General features: G+C 74.9%; 3 protein-coding genes across 14 annotated transcripts; 1 reads left to right on the top strand and 2 right to left on the bottom strand.

Annotated features, from left to right (window-relative positions):
• On the bottom strand, positions 1–5,135 carry PCSK4 (proprotein convertase subtilisin/kexin type 4). 5 transcript variants are annotated; one of them, XM_070058489.2, is made up of 15 exons: positions 4,809–5,135; positions 4,469–4,573; positions 3,706–3,798; positions 3,499–3,627; positions 3,345–3,421; positions 3,177–3,265; positions 2,905–3,077; positions 2,599–2,811; positions 2,346–2,446; positions 2,158–2,261; positions 1,966–2,083; positions 1,648–1,827; positions 1,436–1,560; positions 1,133–1,255; positions 1–986 (listed from the first exon to the last, which is right to left on the bottom strand). In XM_070058489.2, exons 1-15 carry the CDS (start codon positions 5,001–5,003, stop codon positions 940–942), a joined length of 1,872 nt encoding a protein of 623 aa, XP_069914590.1. In that variant the 5' UTR covers positions 5,004–5,135; the 3' UTR covers positions 1–939. The 5 variants fall into 5 exon arrangements, with proteins under 5 accessions (XP_069914590.1, XP_089171354.1, XP_089171353.1 ...); XM_089315228.1 differs by having other exon boundaries at positions 1,436–1,827; XM_089315227.1 differs by having other exon boundaries at positions 2,905–3,265.
• A 684-nt stretch (positions 5,136–5,819) lies between these two features.
• REEP6 (receptor accessory protein 6) lies at positions 5,820–11,126 on the top strand. 3 transcript variants are annotated; one of them, XM_070058482.2, is made up of 6 exons: positions 5,820–6,050; positions 8,772–8,865; positions 8,942–9,080; positions 9,636–9,804; positions 9,917–9,994; positions 10,107–10,285. In XM_070058482.2, the coding sequence occupies exons 1-6, from the start codon at positions 5,936–5,938 to the stop codon at positions 10,142–10,144; spliced, it is 633 nt and encodes a 210-aa protein (XP_069914583.2). In that variant the 5' UTR covers positions 5,820–5,935; the 3' UTR covers positions 10,145–10,285. The 3 variants fall into 3 exon arrangements, with proteins under 3 accessions (XP_069914583.2, XP_089171359.1, XP_069914584.1); XM_089315233.1 differs by lacking the exon at positions 10,107–10,285 and having other exon boundaries at positions 9,917–10,002; XM_070058483.2 differs by lacking the exon at positions 9,917–9,994 and having other exon boundaries at positions 5,824–6,050; positions 10,107–11,126.
• Positions 11,127–14,754: 3,628 nt separating this feature from the next.
• Positions 14,755–19,895, bottom strand: ADAMTSL5 (ADAMTS like 5). 6 transcript variants are annotated; one of them, XM_051828635.3, is made up of 14 exons: positions 19,664–19,895; positions 19,097–19,164; positions 18,881–18,983; positions 18,561–18,627; positions 18,386–18,477; positions 18,145–18,205; positions 17,937–18,045; positions 17,612–17,739; positions 17,230–17,341; positions 16,903–16,989; positions 16,681–16,841; positions 15,702–15,885; positions 15,551–15,622; positions 14,755–15,471 (listed from the first exon to the last, which is right to left on the bottom strand). In XM_051828635.3, the coding sequence occupies exons 3-14, from the start codon at positions 18,934–18,936 to the stop codon at positions 15,170–15,172; spliced, it is 1,431 nt and encodes a 476-aa protein (XP_051684595.2). In that variant the 5' UTR covers positions 18,937–18,983; positions 19,097–19,164; positions 19,664–19,895; the 3' UTR covers positions 14,755–15,169. The 6 variants fall into 6 exon arrangements, with proteins under 6 accessions (XP_051684595.2, XP_089171361.1, XP_069914604.2 ...); XM_089315235.1 differs by having other exon boundaries at positions 19,097–19,190; positions 19,664–19,711; XM_051828630.3 differs by having other exon boundaries at positions 15,334–15,471; positions 17,259–17,341; positions 19,664–19,802.
• Between the last annotated feature and the right edge of the window lie 1,091 nt (positions 19,896–20,986).

Genomic DNA, 20,986 nt, shown 5'->3' on the forward strand with positions numbered 1-20,986 from the left:
CTGTTCGCCCGTGTCCAGCCCCCTGCAGCCGGCGAGTGCGCCCACGGCGTGTCCGAGGGGCGCGCCTGTCCGGCCGCCTCCGGCCCGCTCTGCGGACAGCGGGCGCCGCGCACGCTTCTGCGAGGTTCTCGCGGCCACTTGCGGGCTTAGGCCGCGCCGGGGCCCCCCACACCCCGGGGGCAGTGCGTGACCGCGCTCCTCGCTGATGGCCTGCGGACGCACGGGGGCATCCCGGGTACCGGGCTCCTGCGCCCGCGTGGGAGGCCCCGATGAGCTCCTGGCTCTGGCCTCGACCTGGCCCAGCTCCAGTGGGGGAGTGAGCCAGCGGGTGGAGGACCTCTCACCCCCCCACCCCCACTTTTTAAAATGTCACAATATGGAGAAGCGGGGGGGGGGGGCGTGCTTCGTGTGCAGGCCCGGGCGCTCCGCTGCCTGGACGTGGTCGTCACTGGGACCCTCCCGCGGCCCGGGGGAAGCCACAGCCTTGGTGCCGCTGGTCAGCCTTTATTTGCAAGCTCAGAGCCGGCCTGCGGCTGGTCATTCTCCCGCCTGCCTTTCCCCGGGGCAGGGAATCCGGCTTCTGCCCCACCCCCACGCCCCACCCCCCACCCCACTCCAAAGTCTGTAACAACGAGACGTCGGTCTCCTGCGCGAGCCGGGAGGTTCCAGAGGGCCCTGGCTGGGCCTGGCGTCGCGGGGTCCCCCGGGCAGGCCTGCGCCTCGTGCCCAGCGAGCAAGGGCTGGGGCCGGGGCGAGGCCACCTTCCTCCTCCAGGCCGGGGCTCCGGCGGCTGGGCTGGGGGAGCGCCGGGGGCGGTCCCTCGAGCTGGGGGAGCTCGGGCCCCCGCAGAGGAGGCTCCGGCTGGCCGTGCCGGGAGGGGAGGCCCTGGCGTCCGTTCCGCGTGGAGCTCACCGCCCGCCGGGTGTCCTGGAAGGGCCGTCACGGGCAGCAGGAGACGCAGCGTCGGCCCAGGGCGTCAGGGCACTCTGCGCGGGGCGGGGGCGGGGACGCGCACGTGAGGCCGCGCGCCCCCTCCCGGGGCCCCTGCTGCCCGCCCACCCTGGGCCGCACACGCACACTGCCCGCCCCCGCCCCCTCCCAGCGCGCCGGCCGCGCGGCGCCAGGCACTCACCCTGGCACAGCCCCTCTGTGTCCCGCTGCACACGCGCGCTGCTGGTCACCTGGGGGCCCGGGGGCCGCGCGGTCATGTCCTCGGCCGTCCCGTACAGCAGCAGCGTGTAGCGGTACAGCGTCCCTGCGCGGGGGTCACCATGGGCAGCCTGGGCCTGCCGGGCCTGGCTCCTCTCCCCCTGCCCCCCCTCGGGTGTCCACCGCACATCTGTCACTGCGCACCTACTGCGTGCAGGGGTCAGCTCTCTGCTTCTCCCGGGAGCCGCGCGCCCACTGTGCGCCAGCCAAGCCCGCGCGCTCTCACCCGTGTTGAAGTAGTAGCCCCTGTTCTCCAGGCTCAGGGTCCACACGCCCTGCGGGGCCTCGTCCCAGAAGTGCGTGGACATGAAGGTCCAGTTGTTGTAGCCTTGGCCGCTGATGTCTAAGGGCCTGGCGCAGACGGGCAGGGCGGGCTGTGGGGTCGGCCCTGGCGGCGCCGGCCGGCAGATCCCTGCGCCGCCACCCCCGGGGCCCCACCTGATGGCCACGAGCGTGGAGCGCGTGCCCATGGGGCTGGTGAGCGAGATCTGCAGGTCCCCGCGGCGGCTGTAGGTCAGCGACAGCTGCACCTGCACGTGCTCCAGCGAGCGGATCCAGTTGCCACGCCCCGCGCAGGCCGACACGTTTCTGGTCACGTGCAGCAGCGGCAGGATGGGGCTGGGGGCGGGGCGAGGCGGGGGTGGGGTGGGCAGCCGGCAGGGGGCTCTGGCCTCGAGGGAGGGGAGGGCTTGGGGCCCGGGTCCCCTTCCCCGGGGGACCGCGGCAGGTGTGCGGAGCGGAGGGGCGGGGCCTCACGTGGGGCTGTGCACGATGCGGATGGCGCACTTCTTCTGGGGCTGCGTGGGCAGCCAGGTGCGGGCCAAGTCCACCAGTCGCCCGGCGTCCAGCAGCCCGTAGCCGTAATGGTGGCTCACTGAGCGGGGGCGCGGCCGTCACTCACGGGCGCCCCCCAGCCGCGCGCCCCCGCCCCCGCCGGGCCCGCCGCACCTCGGCGCCCCACGCCGTTGGTCCTCCAGTCCTCGGCCTGCAGCTGGGCCGGCTTGGACGCGCGGACCACCAGGTGCTGCATGTCCCTCCAGGTCAGGAACGGGCTGGGGACAGGAAGCCTGGGTCAGCGGGGCCCTGCCCGGGGGGCTGCGGAGGGCGGGCGGGCCGGCGGGCGGGCGGGCACGCACTTCGCCTCCAGGGCCAGGGCGATCATGCCCGCGGCCAGCGGGGCCGAGGCCGAGGTGCCCGTGTGCTTGTCCGTGCACTGGTGGTGCAGGTCCGTGGTGACCTGGGTGCAGAGAGGCCCCGGGCCGCCTGGCTCCAGCCCCGCGAGGCCTGGACTGCCCGGGGCTGGGCCAGAGCGGGGAGGGCGGGAGGGCCTGGGTGGGGCCCGCGGGGGGCGCGGGGGCCCAGGGAGCGGACGGGTCGGCGCCCACTCACGATCTGTGGGTCGGTGGCCACGCCGCTGCTGTAGGTGGTGGTGAGCGTGGAGGCGCAGGCCTCGCTGTACCAGGGCACGCGGCCCTGCTGCGTGGCGCTGCCCACGGACAGCGTGTAGATGCTGTTGGTGTAGCCGTCGCAGTCACAGTTGTCATAGTGAAGCCCGCCGTTGCCCGACGCCCAGACGAACAGCGCGCCCAGCCCGCCGCGGCCCTGGGGTGGGCGGAGGCCGGGGGGCGTCGGCCTGGCGCGCGGGCACGCGCCCTGCCCCCCGCGCGCGCCTGCCCCGCCCCTCCGCGGCCCCACCTGGGTCACGCCGCGCCAGAAGGCCTCGCGGGTGAGGACGCCCGGGCCGTCCACCGTGCGGCCGTCGTCCTCCGGGCCCCAGCTGGCGCTGTACACGTGGATGTGCTGCGGCTGTAGGCTCAGCGACTGCGCCTCGACCACGTCCGTGATGGTGCCGTCCAACATGCGCACGCCTGCGGCGGGCCGCGCCTGCGCCCTGAGCCGCCCGCCCCCCCCGCCCCGGGACCACCCCCGCCCGCAGCCGGCCCCTCCGCCTGGGGGACCCCGGGTACCTCCGATGCGGGCGTTGAAGGCCACGCCCGTGCCGCAGAAGCCGTTGTTGGCCACGGCGGCCACCTCCCCGGCGCAGCGGGTCCCGTGCCTGTCGCCAGGGCCCACAGGTGCGCGTCACAGCCGCCCCGCCCCCGCTCGGGGGTGCCCCGGGAGGCCCCCGGGCTCACCGGTTCTCGTCGCTGGGCGTGTAGCGAGGCTGAGGGTCGGGGTCGTAGTCATTGAAGTCGTAGCTGGCCAGGGGGTCCTGGGGGCGGGGCGGGGCTGTGAGGCTGGGCGCGGGGGCGGGACCGCGGCCGCCGCGCCCGGCCGCCCCCTCCTCACGTAATTGGCCCAGAGGTCTGGGTGGTCCTTTTCAATGCCGTCGTCCAGCACGGAGACTACGACGCCCTGGCCGGTCAGGCCCTGGTTCCACACCCGCAGGACGTTCAGGTCCGCCTGCATCTCGTTGTTCTGCGCGGGGCAGGGCGCGGGGTCAGCGGGGGTCGGCGCCGGCCTGCCCGCTCCCCGCCCGCCAGGCCCCGCACTCACCATGTACCACTGCTGGGGGAACCAGGGGTCCGAGGGCACGGCCAGGGAGCGCTTCACCCGCCGCCGCAGCGTCTGCTGCTCGAACCACTGCACCTGGGTGCGCGCGGCCCGGGTCACTGCCTGTCCAGGCCCCGAGGGGAGGGCGGCTCTTTGGGGCCCCTGCCCCTCCCCCGTCTTCGTTCCAGATCTTTCCTGCGCACCCTGGGCCAGGCCGAGCCAGCAGCCTTGTCCAGGTCTCCCCGCGGGGGCAGGTGTCCGGCTTCACTGCCCCCGCGGGGAGCGGAGCAGCCCGGGCGTGCCTGACCCGGCGCCCACGTGGGGGCGTGCTGGAGCCTCGGGCGACGGACGGGGCCACAGCACCAGCCCCCTAAATACCCCTCCTCATCCCCCAAACCAGCACCCCCACTCAGCAACAGGGCGGCCGGCCCCGCCGGGGTTCAGCCCCAGACACAGGGCCCCTCGCTGGTTTTCTGTCCTACAGACCCGATCCACCGGCCAGCTGCCCACTGCCAGGGGTGTGCGGCCCCGGCCCCGCCGGCGGCCAGCAAACCACACTCTGGTCTCGCCATCTCGGTTATGGCAGGGGGACCCCTAGGCACGCGCTCTGGGATCTGCGGCCCGGCCCTCGGCAGGGGGACAGAAAGTTCTCTCCTTGCTGGGAGGGGCCGGGCAGGGACCCCCGGGGCTCCTGCTCCAGCCACAAGAGAGCCAGGTACCAGGTGGGCGCTGACCGGAAGTGGGGGCCCCTCCAGGCCGCGCTCACCTTGGGTTCTCTCTTCAGGCGCAAATGGTGGCCCCAGTGTGGGGTCAGGGACTGCTGGACCACGCCCCGGTGCCGCAGGTGGAAGTACTGCCCATCAGGGAAGATCTGGGGGTGCGGGAAGCGGCCCACGGCTGGGACCCGCTCCCGCCCCCGGGGCCCCCACAGGGGCCGGCCCCAGCCAGGAGCCCCGAGGGGGCAGCAGGTGCCTGGCGCCTGTGGGCCCTGGAGCGGGGGGCGGCTGAGGCATGGCCGGGCTCGGAGGTTCTCGGAGCCCCCATCGGCCAGGGTCTGGGGTCGTCCAGCCCCCACCCCACTGCCCGTCCATCCGGGTCCCACCCACCTCCCCCAGGTTGACGAAGCCGAATTTACGAGCCAGGCGCTCGGCCTCCCGGTAGCCCTGGGACACCCGCACGGCCCAGCTGCTGACGTAGATGGGGGCCCGGGCAGAGGCCCGCCCCCCAGCCAGGGGCCCAACGAGGGCCAGGCCCAGGGCCAAGGCCAGGCGCAGCCACAGCGCAGTCGGGGCGGGCCGCATGGCGGCGGGGGCGGGGCCGCGGGGGGCGGGGCCGCAGGAAAGCCCCTCCCTCCAGCCAAACCGCCGAGTCGGCCCGCCCCGCCCCCGGCGCCATAGCAACCCCGATGGCTTCAGCTCCCAGGGGCCCCTGCGGCCGGGGCGCGGAGATCCGACGGGGCGGGGAGCCCACGCGCGCCTCGGCCCCCTGCGGACCCCAGCCCACCGGAGCCCCGGTCTCCCCGTTCGGACAAGCTGCCGGATCTTCTGACCCGGAGGAGCGGCTTCACGGTTGCCATAATGAACCCCACGCTTTATTTGTTCCCGCCCACTTCTGTACACACCCCTCCCTCGAAAATCGGTCCCGCCTCCGGCCCCGCCTGCTCCAATCAGAATGGGTCTTTCCAGTAAGTCCCGCCTCCTTCAGTGAGTCCCGCCCCTACGATTGCTGCTCCGCCCCACCTCCTGTCTCGTTAAAGAGTCGCCTCCTGTTTCTCCAATCAGCTACGGCCTTTCCCAGACCCCGCCCACCAGCCCCACCCTCCTTACCACGCTTTGCTTCCCCGCTCCACACGCCCACCTGCCCCTCCTCTCCGTCAACGTCGCTGCCAATAATCCCCGGCCCTGACGCTGGCCCTCCAATCAGCTACGTCGCACTTCCTCTCCGCCAATCGGCGCCCGCGGCTGCCGCGCCCCGCCCCGCCGTGCCGGGCGCGTGGCTGCAGCGGCGGCCGCGGCCCGCCAGAGGGCGATGCGGCGGGGGAGACGGGGCAGGCCCCACCTCCTTTGTCCGCCCTGCCCTCCCATTGGCCGGAGCGGGGGGCCGGGGGCGGAGACCAGCGGTCCGGGGGCGGAGCGCGGCTGCCCGTCCGGGGCCGGAGCGGCGCGGGCGGCGCGGGGCCGGTGCGCGGGCTGGAGGGCGAGCTCGGGCAGCCAGCCCCGGGCCCGCCGCTGCCATGGACGGTCTGCGCCAACGCTTCGAGCGGTTTCTGGAACAGGGGAACTTTGCCACCGAAGCGCTCGTAGCGCTCGAAGCCAGGACCGGAGTCGACAAGCGCTATCTGGCCGCGGGTGAGCCGTCGGGGCGGCCGGGGTCTGGGGTCGCCAGCGGCCCCTCCCCTGCCGCCACCTGGGCGGAGGGACCCGCTCCCAGCGGCGGCGGCCGGGCCATCCTCCGCCCCCTGCCCCGGCACCCTGGGCGTCCGCCAGGCCTCGGTCCGGTTCTTCCAGTTGTCCAGGGGGGCGGGGCGGCCCTGGTGCCCTGGTAGTCTGACCGCGTCCGGCCGTGTCGCGGTGGTGACAGTGTCCCTAGGGGCCCCTCCCGGGGGCTGCCCTCGCCCCTTCCGCCAGCCCCACCCCCCTTGCCGGCCTTGTGCCGTGGCGTGACCATCCGTTGGGTTGGTGGACAGCCTCGCCAGGGCCGCCGGGCGAGAGGCGAAGCCCCCCTGGCTGCAGCCCCCTGCTCCGGCCCTCGATGGCCCTGCGGGACGTGTCCGCCTGTCTCTGCCTCTTTCAGGAAGCCCTCCCGGGACAGCCCCCAGGACACCTGTCCTGACCGTGGGGCGGGGCCTCCAGGGTTCTAGCGCCCTCTCAGCAGCCGGCGGGGGGCCCTGCCCGCCGGGGGATTTCCGGGCCAGTAGGGTCTGAAACCCTGCTCAGACCCCAGAGGCCTCCCCAGGCCCCCAGCCCCCCGGGAGCCGGCCCTAACCTCTGCCCTCAAGTCCACGCGTCTGGTCGCCCAGCAGCGGAGGGAGGGGCCGGCTGGGGAGGCCGGACGTCGCCAGGGGGGCACTGAGGCAGGGGGCGGCTGCTGAGCCTGTCCCGTGTGCAGCGGCCACACAACACGCGTGGACACGCATGCGCACACACAGGCACCCTCCCATCTGCTGCTGGCGCCTGGGGCTTAGCCCCCCCCGCCCCGCCCTGACATCCAGGGTCACCCCCCCCCGCTGCTGAGCCTGCAGGAAAGTGGATTTGGGGAGGGCGGCCCCGGGAGACGGCCCTGGGGAGGGGGGACGCTCCCCAGCGCCCCCCGCCCCCGCGGAGAGAAGCCCAAATCCCCAGATCCGACCTCGCCCGCGGTCAAAGGCGCAGGTGGAGGCAGGGTGGGGTGACCTCCCTCTGCACTTTGGTCCAGCGCTGGCCCCTCGGCGATAGTAGCCTGGGCGGGGAGGGGGCCCCCAGCCCCCACCGCTCCTGGCTGTTGAGATAACGCAGCCCGGGAACCAGCTGTCCCCTCCTCCCCTCTGGGCCGGGCTCAGAGCCAGGCCGCCCCTCCCCCTCGCGGCTGTAGCCAGAGGCGCCGGGTGCACCTGCCGACGGGAGGGGAGGTTCCTGTGTGGCCCCCGTGGCTAATACGGCGGGGCCGGCACCACCCCACGTGCCGAGGGGGGACCGCGGCTCCGCATGCCCGCCCCATGCGTGTCAGGGAGCAGAGTTGAAGGGAGACTCGACGTCGCGGAGGCGGGGTGCCCTGGCATGGGGACAGGCACGCCTACTCCGTGCCTGCAGGGCTCGCGGCGGGCTCTCGCTCCCAGGGCCCAGGGGACACCATGGGCGGCCTCTGGCGGCCTCTCGCACCCAGGGCCCAGGGGACACCATGGGCGGCCTCTGGCGGCCTCTCGCACCCAGGGCCCCGGGGACACCATGGGCGGCCTCTGGCGGCCTCTCGCTCCCAGGGCCCCGGGGACACCATGCGGTGGCCTCTCGCACCCAGGGCCCGGGGGACACCACGGGCGGGCTCTTGCACCCAGGGCCCAGGGGACACCATGGGCGGCCTCTGGCGGCCTCTCGCACCCAGGGCCCCGGGGACACCATGGGCGGCCTCTGGCGGCCTCTCGCTCCCAGGGCCCCGGGGACACCATGGGCGGCCTCTGGCGGCCTCTCGCTCCCAGGGCCCCGGGGACACCACGGGCGGGCTCTCGCACCCAGGGCCCCGGGGACACCATGGGCGGCCTCTGGCGGCCTCTCGCTCCCAGGGCCCCGGGGACACCATGGGTGGCCTCTCGCTCCCAGGGCCCCGGGGACACCATGGGCGGGCTCTCGCACCCAGGACCCCGGGGACACCTCTGGAGGCCTCTTGCTCCCAGGGCCCCGGGGGACACCATGGGCGGGCTCTCGCACCCAGGGCCCCGGGGACACCATGGGCGGCCTCTGGCGGCCTCTCACTCCCAGGGCCCTGGGGACACCATGCGGTGGCCTCTCGCACCCAGGGCCCCGGGGACACCATGGGCGGCCTCTCGCACCCAGGGCCCAGGGGACACCACGGGCGGGCTCTCGCACCCAGGGCCCAGGGGACACCATGGGCGGCCTCTGGCGGCCTCTCGCTCCCAGGGCCCTGGGGACACCATGGGCGGCCTCTCGCTCCCAGGGCCCTGGGGACACCATGGGCAGGCTCTCGCACCCAGGACCCCGGGGACACCTCTGGAGGCCTCTTGCTCCCAGGGCCCCGGGGGACACCATGGGCGGGCTCTCGCACCCAGGGCCCCGGGGACACCATGGGCGGCCTCTGGCGGCCTCTCGCTCCCAGGGCCCCGGGGGACACTATGCGGTGGCCTCTCGCTCCCAGGGTCCCGGGGACACCATGGGCGGCCTCTCGCACCCAGGACCCCGGGCCACCTCGAGACCACCGCCCCCTGGCTCCCGCGTCTCCGCCCCCGCCCCTCTGGGAGCCCCTGGCTGCAGTAATGGCGTATTCCTCCAGGGGGCGCACGCGCACACAGCCTCCAGGTGCAGACGCAGCGGGGGGGCGGGGCCGTGGGGGTGTGACCTCCGCTCCCCCCTCGCCCCCAGGAGCTGTCACTCTGCTAAGCCTGTATCTTCTGTTCGGCTACGGGGCGTCTCTGCTGTGCAACCTTATCGGATTTGTGTACCCCGCATATGCTTCGTGAGTGCGGCGGGGCGGGGCGGGGCGGGCGGGGCTCGCGGGCCGCGCTGACCCCGCCGTCCTCGTCCTCCCGCAGGATCAAGGCCATCGAAAGCCCCAGCAAAGACGACGACACTGCGTGGCTCACCTACTGGGTGGTGTACGCCCTGTTCGGTCTGCTCGAGTTCTTCAGCGATCTACTCCTGTCCTGGTTCCCTTTCTACTACGTGGGCAAGGTGGGCTGGGGGCCGGGGCGGGGCCGGGGGCGGGGCTGCGGCCGAGGCGGGGGGGCCAGGGCGGGGCGGGGGGGCGGGGGCAGGGGCGGGGCTGGGGCCGGGGAGGGGGGGTGTGGGGGCCGGGGCGGGGCCCGGAGGCGGGCGGGGTCCGGGGTGTTGCTGGGGTCCAGGGCGGGGCGGGGTCCGGGGCGTGGCTGGGTCCGGGGCGGGGCTGGGGCCGGGGCGTGGCTGGTCCGGGGCGGGGCTGGGGCTGGGGGCGGGGCTGGGGCCGGGGCGTGGCTGGTCCGGGGCGTGGCTGGGGCCGGGGACGGGGCCGGGCCGGGGGACCGGGGCGGGGCTGGGGCCGAGGCGGGGCGGGGTCCGAGGCGTGGCTGGGGGGGTCTGAGGCGTTGTGGGGGTCCGGGGCGGGGCCGGGCGGGGCGTGGCTGGGGCCGGGGCGTGGCTGGGTCCGGGGCGGGGCCAGGGCGGGGCCGGGCGGGGCGGGGCTGGGGCGGGGCTGGGGCCAGGGCGGGGCCGGGCCCGGCGGCCGGAGCGTGACGGCCGCCCCTCGCGCAGTGCGGCTTCCTGTTGTTCTGCATGAGCCCGGGGCCCTGGAACGGCGCCCTGCTGCTCTACCACCGGCTCGTGCGCCCGCTCTTCCTGAAGCACCACGCGGCCCTGGACAGCGCCGTGAGCAGCCTCAGCGGAAGAGCCCTGGACGCCGCGGCCGGCCTGGCCCGGGACGGTGCGTGCCTGGGGCGCCCCCGCCTCCCGCCTCCCGCCTCCCGCCGCGCCCTCCGGCCGCCGCCTGCCCCCTCTCACTGTCCGCCTCTCTTTCCCACGCTGTCGGGGAGCAGTTCTGCAGGCCCTGGCTCGGGGCCGGGCTCGCGTCTCCGCTGCGGGGGCCGGACCCCCTGCCGCCCTGGAAGCCGAGTGTAGGTAGCCCGCGGACAGGTCTGCGCGCGTGCGTGCTGGCGCGCGTGTGCCTGGCCGTCTTGGCCACAGAGGCCGCCTGGCCCCTGAGCCGGCCCGTCCCTCTCTCTGCAGCCCAGCCAGGCCTGAGCCCGCAGCACCAGGACAAGTGAAGAAGCAGGCCAGCGCCCGCGCGGACCCCCCGGCCAGCCGCCAGGGCAGCGCCTCGGGGTCCCGGCTGTCCACCGGGGCCAACAAACAGAGCAGCTCGTCGGGCGCCCCGCTGTCCAGCGAGGCCAGCCACACGGGCAGCGCCTCGGGGCCCCAGCTGGACTCGGAGGCTGGCCAGCAGGGCAGCTCGTCGGACCCCGAGCTGTCCACGGACTCCACAGAGTCCAGCCAGGACAAGGCCTCCGAGCCCGCCCTCCCTCCCAGCTCCGGCAACTCCCAGCCCCGCTCCCCCGACACCCGCAGCTCCGGGTCCCGGGGCTACGTGGCCTCCGGCTCTGCCAGTGGTTCCCAGCTGCCCCACAAGGCCCAGGGGCAGCCGCGGGCGCAGCCGCGGGGACAGCCGCGGGGACTGCCGCGGGGACAGCCGCGGGGCCAGGCTCGGAGCCGAGGCAGCTCCTCCAGCCAGCGCCAGCTGCGCAAGCCCCGCTCCATCGTGTCCACCAGGCCCCCTGGGGCCCAGCAGGGTCCCCAGCCACGTCCCCCGCCGAGATCCCAGCCGCGACCCCCGCCGAGACCCCAGAGGCCGACCCAGCAGGGTCCCCAGCCGCTCCGCCAGCCACGTCCCCACCAGGGTCCCAGCGCCCCCTCCGGCCAGGCCCCACCCCTCGTCCAGTCTCCCAGTGGCACCAGCATCCCCGCACAGCCCCCCAGCCGAGCCCCCAGCCAAGCCGCCAGCAAGCCGGGGGCCCCGGCGCCCCGCAGCGGCGGCCGGCGGAGCCGGAAGTGGAGCAGCACGTCCGTGCCCGAGCTGAGCGCGCCCTGCTGCTCCGGCTCGTCCCTGGACGTCAGCTCCGAGTCGGCCACGCAGATCAGCTGCACCTGGCCCCGCCACGGCCACGGGCTCTGCTGCCTGCGGCACTGCTGGCCCCTGGGCTGCCCGGCCTGCTAGGCGGGCGCAATAAAGCCACGGCTGCCCTGAGCGTCCCCACGCTCCCTCCTTTCCCCCCTGCCCTTCTGCTGGCCACGCGCCCGTCCACTCCGGAGCCGCGAGGGCTGGGCAGAGTCAGGACCCGCGGACAGCAGCTCCATCCGGGCCTCCCGCGTGGGGGCGGGGCCTGGGCGTTAGTTACAACCGCCGCCCGGGGTCATTAGCAGGGTCTGGGACAGGCTTCCGGTCGTACCCACCCCACCCCATCACAAGGACTCCCGGAGCGGCCGTGCGCTGTGCTGCAAGACTTCAACCCCCGTGTGGGCGCCCGGCCCAGTCCCGGTTGCCCCACCCGGCCAGGCCAGCTCCCTGCTCACCCACCGGGAGGCGGCAGGTGGCAGCCCCAGCACCGGGGTCCCCGCCACCCACGTGGGAGCCCCGGGTGGCGTTCTGAGCCCCTGCGTCCGTGAACCGGCCCGCAAATAAGTCAGTCTTCCAGAAACCACGGTAAAAATCGCCCAGAGGGCACAAACAGGAAATGCCCCCCCGCCGGCCTCAGGCCCCCCCCCCCCGGCCTCAGCCCCCTCACCTCACTCAGCCCCCTCGCCTCACTCAGCTCCCCCCCTGCCTCACTCAGCCCCCCACCTCACTCAGCCCCCCCGGCCTCACTCAGCCCCCCACCTCACTCAGCGCCCCCCACCTCAGCCCCCCACCTCACTCAGCTCCCCCCGTCTCACTCAGCCCCCCACCTCACTCAGCACCCCCGCCTCAGCCCCCCACCTCACTCAGACCCCCCACCTCAGCCCCCCCGCCTCACTCAGCTACCCCCCCGCCTCACTCAGCCCCCCCCACCTCACCCAGCCCCCCAGCAGGCAGGAAGTTGAGAACGGCCTTCATTTGGGAAGGAACCCCCGGGGGGGTGCGGACCCTGGTGCCGGTGCTGGGCTCTGCTCCGGCACACCTGTCCAGGGAGGGCTGGCGCCCTGCAGGGCACCATCGAGGGAGGCTCCCGGTGCGGCCCGGCCCTCACCCTCACCGCCCTCGTGCGCCGGCCGCCCACAGGTCCCTGCACCCAAGGGCTGGGGCCGGGTGGACGGGGTCTGTGCCCTGGGTGTGCGGGCACGTCTGCACGGTCCAGCCGCCGAGCCTGGGACACCGAAGCCGGGCGCTCTGAGCGGGAGGAGGCACGGGTGGGGGAGTCGGTCCCGTTCACCGGCTCCCTGTGCCTCCGTGCACCCGTCCAGGAGCCGGCGGTACAGCAGGAACCCCAAGGCTGCCGGCGGGGCGGGGGGTCGGGGATGGCCGGGCAGGGCCCGGCGCGGACGACGAGCGAGCAGACGCGCAGCAGAGGGGGTCCAGACGCCGTGGACGAGGCCCTGAGGCAGAACGGAGGCCGCGTGTGAGCGGAGTGGCCAGGGCCCGGCTCCCCGGGGTCTCAGGGCGTGGGAGGACCGTGGCCTTCACCGCACAGGTGTGGCTTAGCCGGCAGCAAGAGTGACCACTGATGCCCCACCTGGGGCCCGTCGGCTCGGCCACAGCCCCAGGGGTGCTGGGGACACAGCCCCTCGCCCTCGCCCCCCCTCCACCGTCAAGTGGGCTCAGCTGTGCCCCGCCCAGGTCAGCATACCTGGGAGCACGGGGGGGGGGCGCACCTGGCTCGCCAGGCCCAGTGACCTTTCAACACTAATTTGACCTTTGATGAAAGACATTTACGTGAGAGGCAGGGAACCATCGATCTCCCCTCGGCTGATTCATCCCTCGAATGCTCACAACGGCCAGGGCTGGGCCATCAGGGTCAGGACCCCAGAATTCCCCCTGGGGCTCCCCCGGGGTGGCAGGGGCCCAAGCATTGAGCCAGCACGGCTGCCTCCCAGGGTGCGCCGGCAGGGACCCACTCCCGGCGGCCCCAGTGTCTCTGGTAAGGACGTGTCTGTCGCCGGGGTCCACTCCGAACCCGACACGACCTCCGACCCTCACCTCAACGCCACGTCCGCAGGCTCGGGCCTGGGGCTGGACCCCCAGCAGCCAGCAGTGGCGGCCGCGGCCTCCTGCCCGGGCTGGGACAAGCGCGGTGTGGGGCACGGTCGGCCCCAGGTGCTGCCTGTCCGCCACCTTGAAGATTACCAGGAGGGGCAGGTGTGGGGCCAGCAGGTGACCCCGCGACCCACCTGGGAGCGCCTGGGCTCCACTGCCAGCTCTGGCTCCCGCCCCCAGCTCCCTGCTAACGCCTGGGCCACGGAGGCCAGTGGGGGGCCCAGGGGGACTTTCCCGCTTCCAGCTCTGACCATCTCTGACCGTCGTGGGCACGGGGAGGGAGTCAGCTGTCTGTCTCTGGACTGCGGGCGTCTCAACTCCACTGCAATTTAAAACCCCCGTGGACACCCCGTGCACCCCCTTCCCCGTCAGCATCAGCAGAACCCTGCAGAGCCCCTGGGGAAAGCCCCACCCCCGGCCGGTTTCCGAAGCAGCCGCCTCGGCTTTGGCTTTGCCACCACCGGCGAGGCGCTCCGCCTCCCGCGGAACCGGTTCCGGCTCCGGACGGGGCACTCGGTGCAGGCAGTGCCTGGGCCTTCCCGCACACAGCTCAGGGTCGGCAACGCCAGAGCTGGGCGCAGGTGCCGGGCGTGTTGGTGGAGCCGGGTTCGAGTCCCATCTCCGCTCAGATGCCTGCCCCCTGCTGACCCACGCCTGGGAGGCCGTGAGGACGGCTCGGGTGCCGGGGGAGGACGGGCCCTGCCACCCACGTGGGAGCCCAGGGTGGAGCTCCCGGACGCCGGCCTTGCCTGGCCCGGCCCTGGCCACCGTGGGCACTGGGGCAGTCGCCCAGCAGATGGAGGCCTCCGGCCCCTCTTTCTCTGCCTCTTGACTGTGTTTGGTCAACAAGGGCTGGGGGCAGCAAGAGTGGGCACTGGCGCCACTTGGTCCCCATTGTCCGTGGCCTCAACCTTGCCACCCGCAGAGTGGACGGCTGCTCCCAGCGCCCCCTGCTGGCTTCAAGGCTGAGGGACCAGGCTGGGTGGGCACCTGCTGTGGACATGGTGGCCTGCCCCCGGGGAGGCCGGCGGCCCCTCCCCCCATCCTTACCCCAAGCTATGAACACCACCAGCCCTGGCGGGGTTCCGCCCACATTCCCGAAGGCCGTGTCCACTCTCCCATCATCCCCAAGCCCCAGGACGCAAGGGCTGCAGGGCCCACAGGTGGAGGAAGACAGGCCTGGGGCCCCCCGCGTGGACGCCCCCTTTCCCAGCCCTGCCGTGCCTCCTGGGCTTCATGGTCTGGGACACAGGTTCCCCAGGGCCTGGCCACGTGCCCGCATACAGTAGGTGCTCAATGCGCACTCCAGGGGTGAAGGCGAGGCCGGGAATGGCTCCAGGACAGCACAGCCCCCAGGTCTGAGCCTTGGCAGGGACGCTGAGGCCCAGGAGGGGGCAGGGCGCTGCCAGCGGTCACGTGGGAGGTCAGGGCCGAGTCCAGAGGCGCCGGCTCCCACGGCCTGGGCAGCGGCCAGCTGGGGCAGCCGGGACGGGGGCGTGGCTCAGCCCTGGGAGGGGCTCCGGGACCCTGCCCGCCCCCAACCCCGCCCAGAGAGGAGGGCGTGGGGGCGGGGCAAGCACGTATCCACACGCGTGGCCGCGGCGCGATCCCGCCAGCACTCCCCGAGTCAACACAGCTGAGGACACGTGGCCGGGTGCCCTGGTTCTTTTAAGGAACGCAGTGGTGAAAACGAACCCGACCGGAAGGGCGAGCGAGCGGAGGGGCTGACGGCGGGGACACCAGGCCCAGCGCTCCTGGGGGGCTTCCGGGGGCGGCGCGTCCCTGCGTGTGCGTGTGGGAGGAGTGGCAGTGACAGCGTCCCTGCACACGTGTGTGCATGTGTGTGGTGTTCCTGCATGCATTGCACACGTGTGTGCACGTGTGATGGCGTCCCCGCACACGCGTGTGTCACGGTCCCGCCCACGCGTGTGCGTGTCAGCGGCAGGGGCTGCGCAGGAAGAAGACCCACAGCCACGGTGCGAGTTCGTCTTGGGGGGGTGAGGCCGACTTCCAAGCGCGAAGACGCGGGGGCGGGGCGGGCAGCGGCGCGGGCCCACCCCGCGCGTCAGGCCGGGCAGTGGCGTGCGGCCAGGCGCGCTCGGCTGTCCTCCGCGGGGCTCCAGGGCCGCGCGTAGCCGGCCCGCGGCAGCAGCAGCCGGTCCTGGGCGCCGTCGGGGCTGACGAGGCGCCGCACGGCCAGCAGGTACTCCCGGCGGGCGGCCAGCGGCGGGCAGGGGCAGCGGCCCGGCGCCCACACGTACTCGCGGCCCCGCAGCGGCCCGCGGCTCTTGTAGACCAACTGGACCCGCACCTCGTAGCGCGTCTCCTGGGCGTGGCGCCGGCGGCCCAGCACGCGGGCCTGGAACACTGAGGGGGGGGCCCGGGGCGGGGTGAGAGGGGGCTCAGGGGTGGCGGCCAGGGGCGGGGGCGCGGCCCGGGGGCTCACCAAAGTCACTGCCGCAGTAGTGGAGCAGCCGGTGGGCGCGCCCACGGGTGTCCGGGCAGGGCGGGCAGGGCTCTGCGGAGGGCGGGGCTGTGAGGGGTCCGGGCCTCACGCCCCCGCCCCGCCTGCCCCATCCTGGCCGCCCCCACCTCACCTGGGGCGGGGGCCGGGGTCCACGCGGGGCCGGGGGGCTCGCGGGGCGGAGGCTCCACCTCCCGCGGCTGTGGCTGCCGCAGGGACCAGCCCAGCGCCTGCGCCCGCGCCTGGAAGGGGCCGTAGCGCTCCTGGGGGAGCCAAAACTCCAACTCGATGCCCGGGTTGGGCTCCCGCAGGACGACCTGGGTGGGGGCGCACACCAGGGCAGCTGAGGGCCCGCCCCCTCCGGCTGACTCCTCCCCGCTCTGGCTGACCCCGCCTCCTCTGTCTGACCTCGCCTCCCCCGGCTGACCCCGCCTCCTCTCCCGGATGACTCCTCCCCGCTCTGGCTGACCCCGCCTCCCCCAGCTGACCCCGCCTCCTCGCTCTGGCTGACCCCGCCTCCCCCGGCTGACCCCGCCTCCTCGCTCTGGCTGACCCCGCCTCCTCTCCCGGCTGACTCCTCCCCACTCTGGCTGACCCCGCCTCCCCCGGCTGACCCCGCCTCCTCGCTCTGGCTGACCCCTGCCTCCTCTCCCGGCTGACTCCTCCCCGCTCTGTCTGACCCCGCCTCCCCCGGCTGACCCCGCCTCCTCTCCCGGCTGAGCCCGCCTCCTCTCCCGGCTGACTCCTCCCCGCTCTGGCTGACCCCGCCTCCCCCAGCTGACTCCGCCTCCTCGCTCTGGCTGACCCCGCCTCCCCCCTCCGGCTGATCCCGTCCCCCTCTGGCTGACCCCGCCCCCCTCTGGCTGACCCCTGCCTCCTCTCCCGGCTGACTCCTCCCCGCTCTGGCTGACCCCGCCTCCCCCGGCTGACCCCGCCTCCTCGCTCTGGCTGACCCCACCTCTCCCCTCCGGCTGACCCCGTCCCCCTCTGGCTGACCCCTGCCTCCTCTCCCGGCTGAACCCTCCCCGCTCTGGCTGACCTCGCCTCCCCCGGCTGACCCCGTCCCCCTCTGGCTGACCCCGCCCCTCTGGCTGACCCCGCCCCCGCCGCACCTGCAGGAGCAGGTCCTGCGTCGTAGGCCCGACGGCGCGCAGCGTCTCCTCGGGCCCCGCGGCGCGAGTGTAGACCACGCGGGTGCCGGCCGCCTCGTAGGTCCCGGGCGCGTCGGCGCGGTCCCCGTTGAGCACGTAGCGCCCGTCGGCGCCCACGAGCGCTGCAAGGCAGGGGTCAGCCGAGCCCCCGCGCCGCCCGCCCGCCCCCCGCGCCCCGCGTACCCAGGCGGTTGCGGCTGCGGTGCGCCACGCGGACGTGTCTTGCGCCCACAGGGATCAGGGTCACGTTCCAGTACCCGGCGAAGGCACCTGCGCGGGAGGGAGGCGGCGTTGGCGGCCGCGGGCCGGGGTCCCCGCCCCGCGGAGGCGCGGCTGTCGCTCTGTGCAGCGCAGAAGGGGTTAACCGCCCGCCGCGCCGCGGGGTGGGGCGGGGCAATCTGCGGGCGACCAATCGGCGCGAGGAGGCGGGGGCCCGCGCCGCGGCTGCCCAATCGGCTCCGTTGTGGCCTCCGGGCCGCTACCCACGCGCGCGCGGGGCGGGGCGGTCACCGGCGTCGCGGAACACGCGCTGCACCCACAGGCACGAGTCGTCGGCGCCCCCGCAGCGGCCGCAGCGGTCCTCTAGGGCGCCCGAGCCCAGCAGCCCGTCACAGCCGGCGCTCTGCAGGGGACACGCGGGGCGTCAGGGGCGGGACCGGGACGGGGCGTGGGGGGGCGGGGCCCAGGCGGGGGCGGGGCGTCACAGCCGGCGCTCTGCAGGGGACACGCGGGGCGTCACGCGGCGAGACCGGCCCGGGCCAGGGCGGGGCGGGGCGTGGGGATGAGGGGTGGGGCCCAGGGCGGGGGCGGAACCCGACATGACTGGGCTGGGGGCGGGGCGTGGGAGGGGCGGGCCCCGACACCAAGGGGCGGGGCGGGTAAGGGTTCTTACGAGGCAGCGGCCGGCCACGCAGAGGTCCTGGGCGGCCGGGCCGCAGGGGGTGCCGTCCAGGACGCGGCCGAAGCTGCGGTAGAAGCCGTGCCCTTCCGCCAGGCAGTTGAGGTCGCACTGGTTGGGCGCTGGGGACAGGGGGAGTCGGTGGGCTGGGGACCTCCCTGACGGAGTCCCAGGCCCCGGCCACCGCCGCCCCGTGGACAGCTTCGCCCGGGCGCTCCCGGGGCCGCGAGCCCTCGCCGCTGGCCGGCAGGCTCTCCCGCCCCAGCGCCCCTGCAGCTCCCGGCGCCCTACTTCGTGCTGGCCCGCCCTGGCCACTCACCCCCGAGGAAGGGCACCCACTGGTACGTCTGGGGGGCGCCCAGCACAGGGCGGCCATTGTAGAGCGCACACTGCAGGTCTCGGAAAGGCACGGCGCCCGGCGGGCAGTCCTGGGGGCAGACGGGGGTCGGGGTCGGAGGCTGGGGCGCCCCCGGCGGTGTGACCGGGGCAGGGGTTCGGGGAGGACCGGGGAGGTGGGCGGGGCTTACGGGAAGCTGGCAGAGGCGGTATCCGTGGGTGTCCCCCCAGCACGGGTCCTCCCCGGGAAGCCTGCAGGGGGCGGGGCAGCGCACGTGTGGTCGAGACCCCCAGGGACGCCCCTCCCAGCACTGGCCTGTCCACCCTCCTCCCACGCCAACCCCACCCGCATTCCGGCGGGAATAAAGGGCAGGGCGCGTGTGGGGCGGCGGGGGGCGGGGCCGGGACCCCTGCGCGCCGCTGTCGGCTCACCGGATGCAGCGGCGGCTGCGCACCGAGACGCCCCGCCCGCAGGAGCTGGAACAGCGGCTCCAGGACCCCCACAAGGTCCACTCCCCCGGACCCTACTTGGGGACAGGAGGGCACCATCAGCCTGCAGGGGGCGTCGGGTCCTCGCCGGCCCGCTGGTCTCACGCCCCCCCCTTACCTGAGCTCCGCCCCCCAAGTCGCAGCTCAGGAGGGCCCCCAGCAGGAGCAGAAGGTTCTGGATGGGTCTGGGGGAGAGAGGGGACCAGTGCAGCAGCCAGCAGGCCGGGGTCCGAGCCCCAGCCCTGCCCCGCCCCTGGACAGTAACCGGACTCCCTGCAGGAGAGGGCGGGGCTGTGGGGTCCCCACGGGTACAGAAAGGAGGGGCTGGAAACGCTGTCGCGGCACCAGTGTCCACTGCGTACTGCCCCAGAACGCATACAACAGGCGCTCAAGCAGTGCGTGGTGACCGGCAGCTCCAGGGCCCATTGCTGCTTCTACCTGCCGGGGCGGCCACAGCTGGGCCACTCCGCTTCCCCGGGCCCAAGTGTCCCCATCTGCACAGCCTGGGCCGGCTGGACTCAGTCCATGCTTCTCTGAGACCCTGCAGGAGACGTGGGCCCCGGGGGCTGCGTCAGGAGCAGGACCCGGCCTCCCAGGGCCCCCAGACCCAGGCAGCCGGGCGACCCCGGGGTGGGCGGGGCAGGGAGGGGCGACCTGGCCCAGGTCCAGGTGTGGCGTCATGGCCTCATCTGTCCAGGGTGTGGGCCGCAGCGCGGGGCCTCCTGGGGAGCAAGGGACAGGGAGGGAGCTGGGTGGGAACTCGGACCCCCCAGCCCCCCCTCCCCGCCTCGGGGTGCCCGCTGTCAGGGGCGGAGGAAGGACCAGGGCCTGGCAGGGGAGAGGGGAGGGAGCCTGGCCACCTCGCGTGTCCCGGCCACCCCAGCCCCCAGACGCTGCCGGACCCGGGTCCATGGAGTCCCGGCTCCACCTTCCACCTCTGACCCCGGACTCTGCCCAGGAGCCCTCCCTCTCTGCCCACAGCTGCGGGCCGGACGCGGGGAGCTGGGGCAGGGCAGGGGGCTTGGGCGGCGATCGCGGTGGGAAGCCCACCCTCCCCTCTCCTGCAGCGGGTGAAGTTGGCCCAGGACAGGCCACGCCTCCGGGCCTCGGTTTCCCCGCTGGGAGCGGGAGCGCTCACCCGTTGCGGGTGGCTGCCCCCAGCCCTCGGTCCACACACCGGTGCGGTCCCGGGGGAGTGCGCGGTCAGGCTGAGGGACTTACCGGCTGCGGGGGAGCGGGGCTGCGCGTCCAGGCCGCCCGGGCAGAGCGGAAGCGGCGGGGCCCGAGGTGCGGGGCGGGAGCGGGACGGCCCCTCCCACGCGAGCGGCCCAGGGCCGCGCCTGGGCAAGGCGGGGCGGCGCCCCCGCGCGGCCGGTGCGGATCTGCGGCAGGGGGCTGCCCCACGCACGCTCCGGGCCTCTCGAGCCGCGGCCTGGTTCCGGGTGTCGGGGCCGCGGCGACCTTGGGACTGACCGCCCCCACCCTCCAGCCGGAGCTGCTATTCCGGGCGCCGCGCTCAGGGCCCGGGAATGTGCGCCCCCAGGGAGCCCGGCCCTGGCCCCGGGAGTCCGGGCGCCTCCCCCTCTCCGCCGACGCCGCCCCTGCGGTGGTCCCTGCGCCCTCCTCGCCGTCGCCCTCCTTCGGGGCTGCCCCACTCAGGGGCGAAGACACCCACGTGTCTGGAATCCGATCCCGGGATTCCCCGGCCGCCCCCCAACGCAGGGCCCCAGCGCCCAGGGAGTCACTCGGGCCGGGGGCCGGGCTGGGGGCGGAGACCCCAGCCGGCGCATTCCCGGGCGTTGCTGTCACCAGGGCGCGCCCGGTCCCGCCTCCTGCCCGCCTGGCCCCGGCCGGGTGGTGGCTTCTGGGCCAGCCCTGGGTCCACCAGCAGGCCCCTCCCCGCCGCGGCCGGCCTCACTCCCTCCCACCTCAGTTTCCCCACCAGGAAACGGGCCCAGCGGGGGTCGCCATGGCGAGCCTTCCAGTCGGCCCTCAGCCCACCCTTCCTGGCCGGCGCCCACGCAGGACACAGCAGGCTCCCTGGGCTGCCGGCCCCTCCAGCTCCTGGCTGGCGCCCCCTGGCGGGGGTGGGGGTCCTGAGCGGGCGGTGGACCCACCTTGCTGCCCTGAGCTGGGCTCAGACCGGGCTCCAGAGCCCCCTCCTCCAGGAAGCCCCAGCCTGCTGTCCAGCCTGCTGTCCCCAAGCCCCCCAGACCCCGGGGAGAGGGGTTGGCCCTGCTGCTGGAACAGCCACCTGGCAGGGGGAGGCAGGGGCTGGGCTGGCCGGAGGAGGTGCCCCGGACTCCGAGCGGGCACTGGGTGGGGCTGGGGCCAGGTCTGCCTGTGGACGAGTCCATGGGTGCTGTCGGCATGGTGGGCCCAGAGCTGCGGGGCTGGGAGGGAGGGGCGGCGTGGGCAGAGGGGACACGGGGCCAGCGATGGGCTCAGTCACTGGTCCTGACTGGCCTTGACCGGTGGGTGGGGACGGGGAAGAAAGCCCGACTGGAGGGGAGCGGGGGGGAGGGAAGGGAGTTGGGGCTGGGG

This window comes from Oryctolagus cuniculus, chromosome 16 (genome assembly GCF_051225735.1).
Source record: "Oryctolagus cuniculus isolate XC-2025 breed Fujian yellow rabbit chromosome 16, ASM5122573v1, whole genome shotgun sequence".
Lineage (NCBI taxonomy): Eukaryota > Metazoa > Chordata > Mammalia > Lagomorpha > Leporidae > Oryctolagus > Oryctolagus cuniculus.

What these genes read in the sequence shown, in the direction of transcription:
- ADAMTSL5 (XM_051828635.3), bottom strand. Translation starts at nt 18,936, where the DNA reads ATGGGGACACTTGGGCCCGGGGAAGCGGAGTGGCCCAGCTGTGGCCGC. An exon ending in ACTTGGGGGGCGGAGCTCAG is followed by an intron (nt 18,478 to 18,560) that starts GTAAGGGGGGGG and finishes GTCCCCAAGTAG; the next exon opens with GGTCCGGGGGAGTGGACCTT. An exon ending in CTACTGCGGCAGTGACTTTG is followed by an intron (nt 15,472 to 15,550) that starts GTGAGCCCCCGG and finishes CCCCCCCCTCAG; the next exon opens with TGTTCCAGGCCCGCGTGCTG.
- REEP6 (XM_070058482.2), top strand. Translation starts at nt 5,936, where the DNA reads ATGGACGGTCTGCGCCAACGCTTCGAGCGGTTTCTGGAACAGGGGAAC. An exon ending in CTTTCTACTACGTGGGCAAG is followed by an intron (nt 9,081 to 9,635) that starts GTGGGCTGGGGG and finishes CCCCTCGCGCAG; the next exon opens with TGCGGCTTCCTGTTGTTCTG. An exon ending in TGCCGCCCTGGAAGCCGAGT is followed by an intron (nt 9,995 to 10,106) that starts GTAGGTAGCCCG and finishes CTCTCTCTGCAG; the next exon opens with CCCAGCCAGGCCTGAGCCCG.
- PCSK4 (XM_089315225.1), bottom strand. Translation starts at nt 5,003, where the DNA reads ATGCGGCCCGCCCCGACTGCGCTGTGGCTGCGCCTGGCCTTGGCCCTG. An exon ending in TGGCCACCGACCCACAGATC is followed by an intron (nt 2,447 to 2,598) that starts GTGAGTGGGCGC and finishes CTCTGCACCCAG; the next exon opens with GTCACCACGGACCTGCACCA. An exon ending in CAACGGCGTGGGGCGCCGAG is followed by an intron (nt 2,084 to 2,157) that starts GTGCGGCGGGCC and finishes GCCCCCGCTCAG; the next exon opens with TGAGCCACCATTACGGCTAC.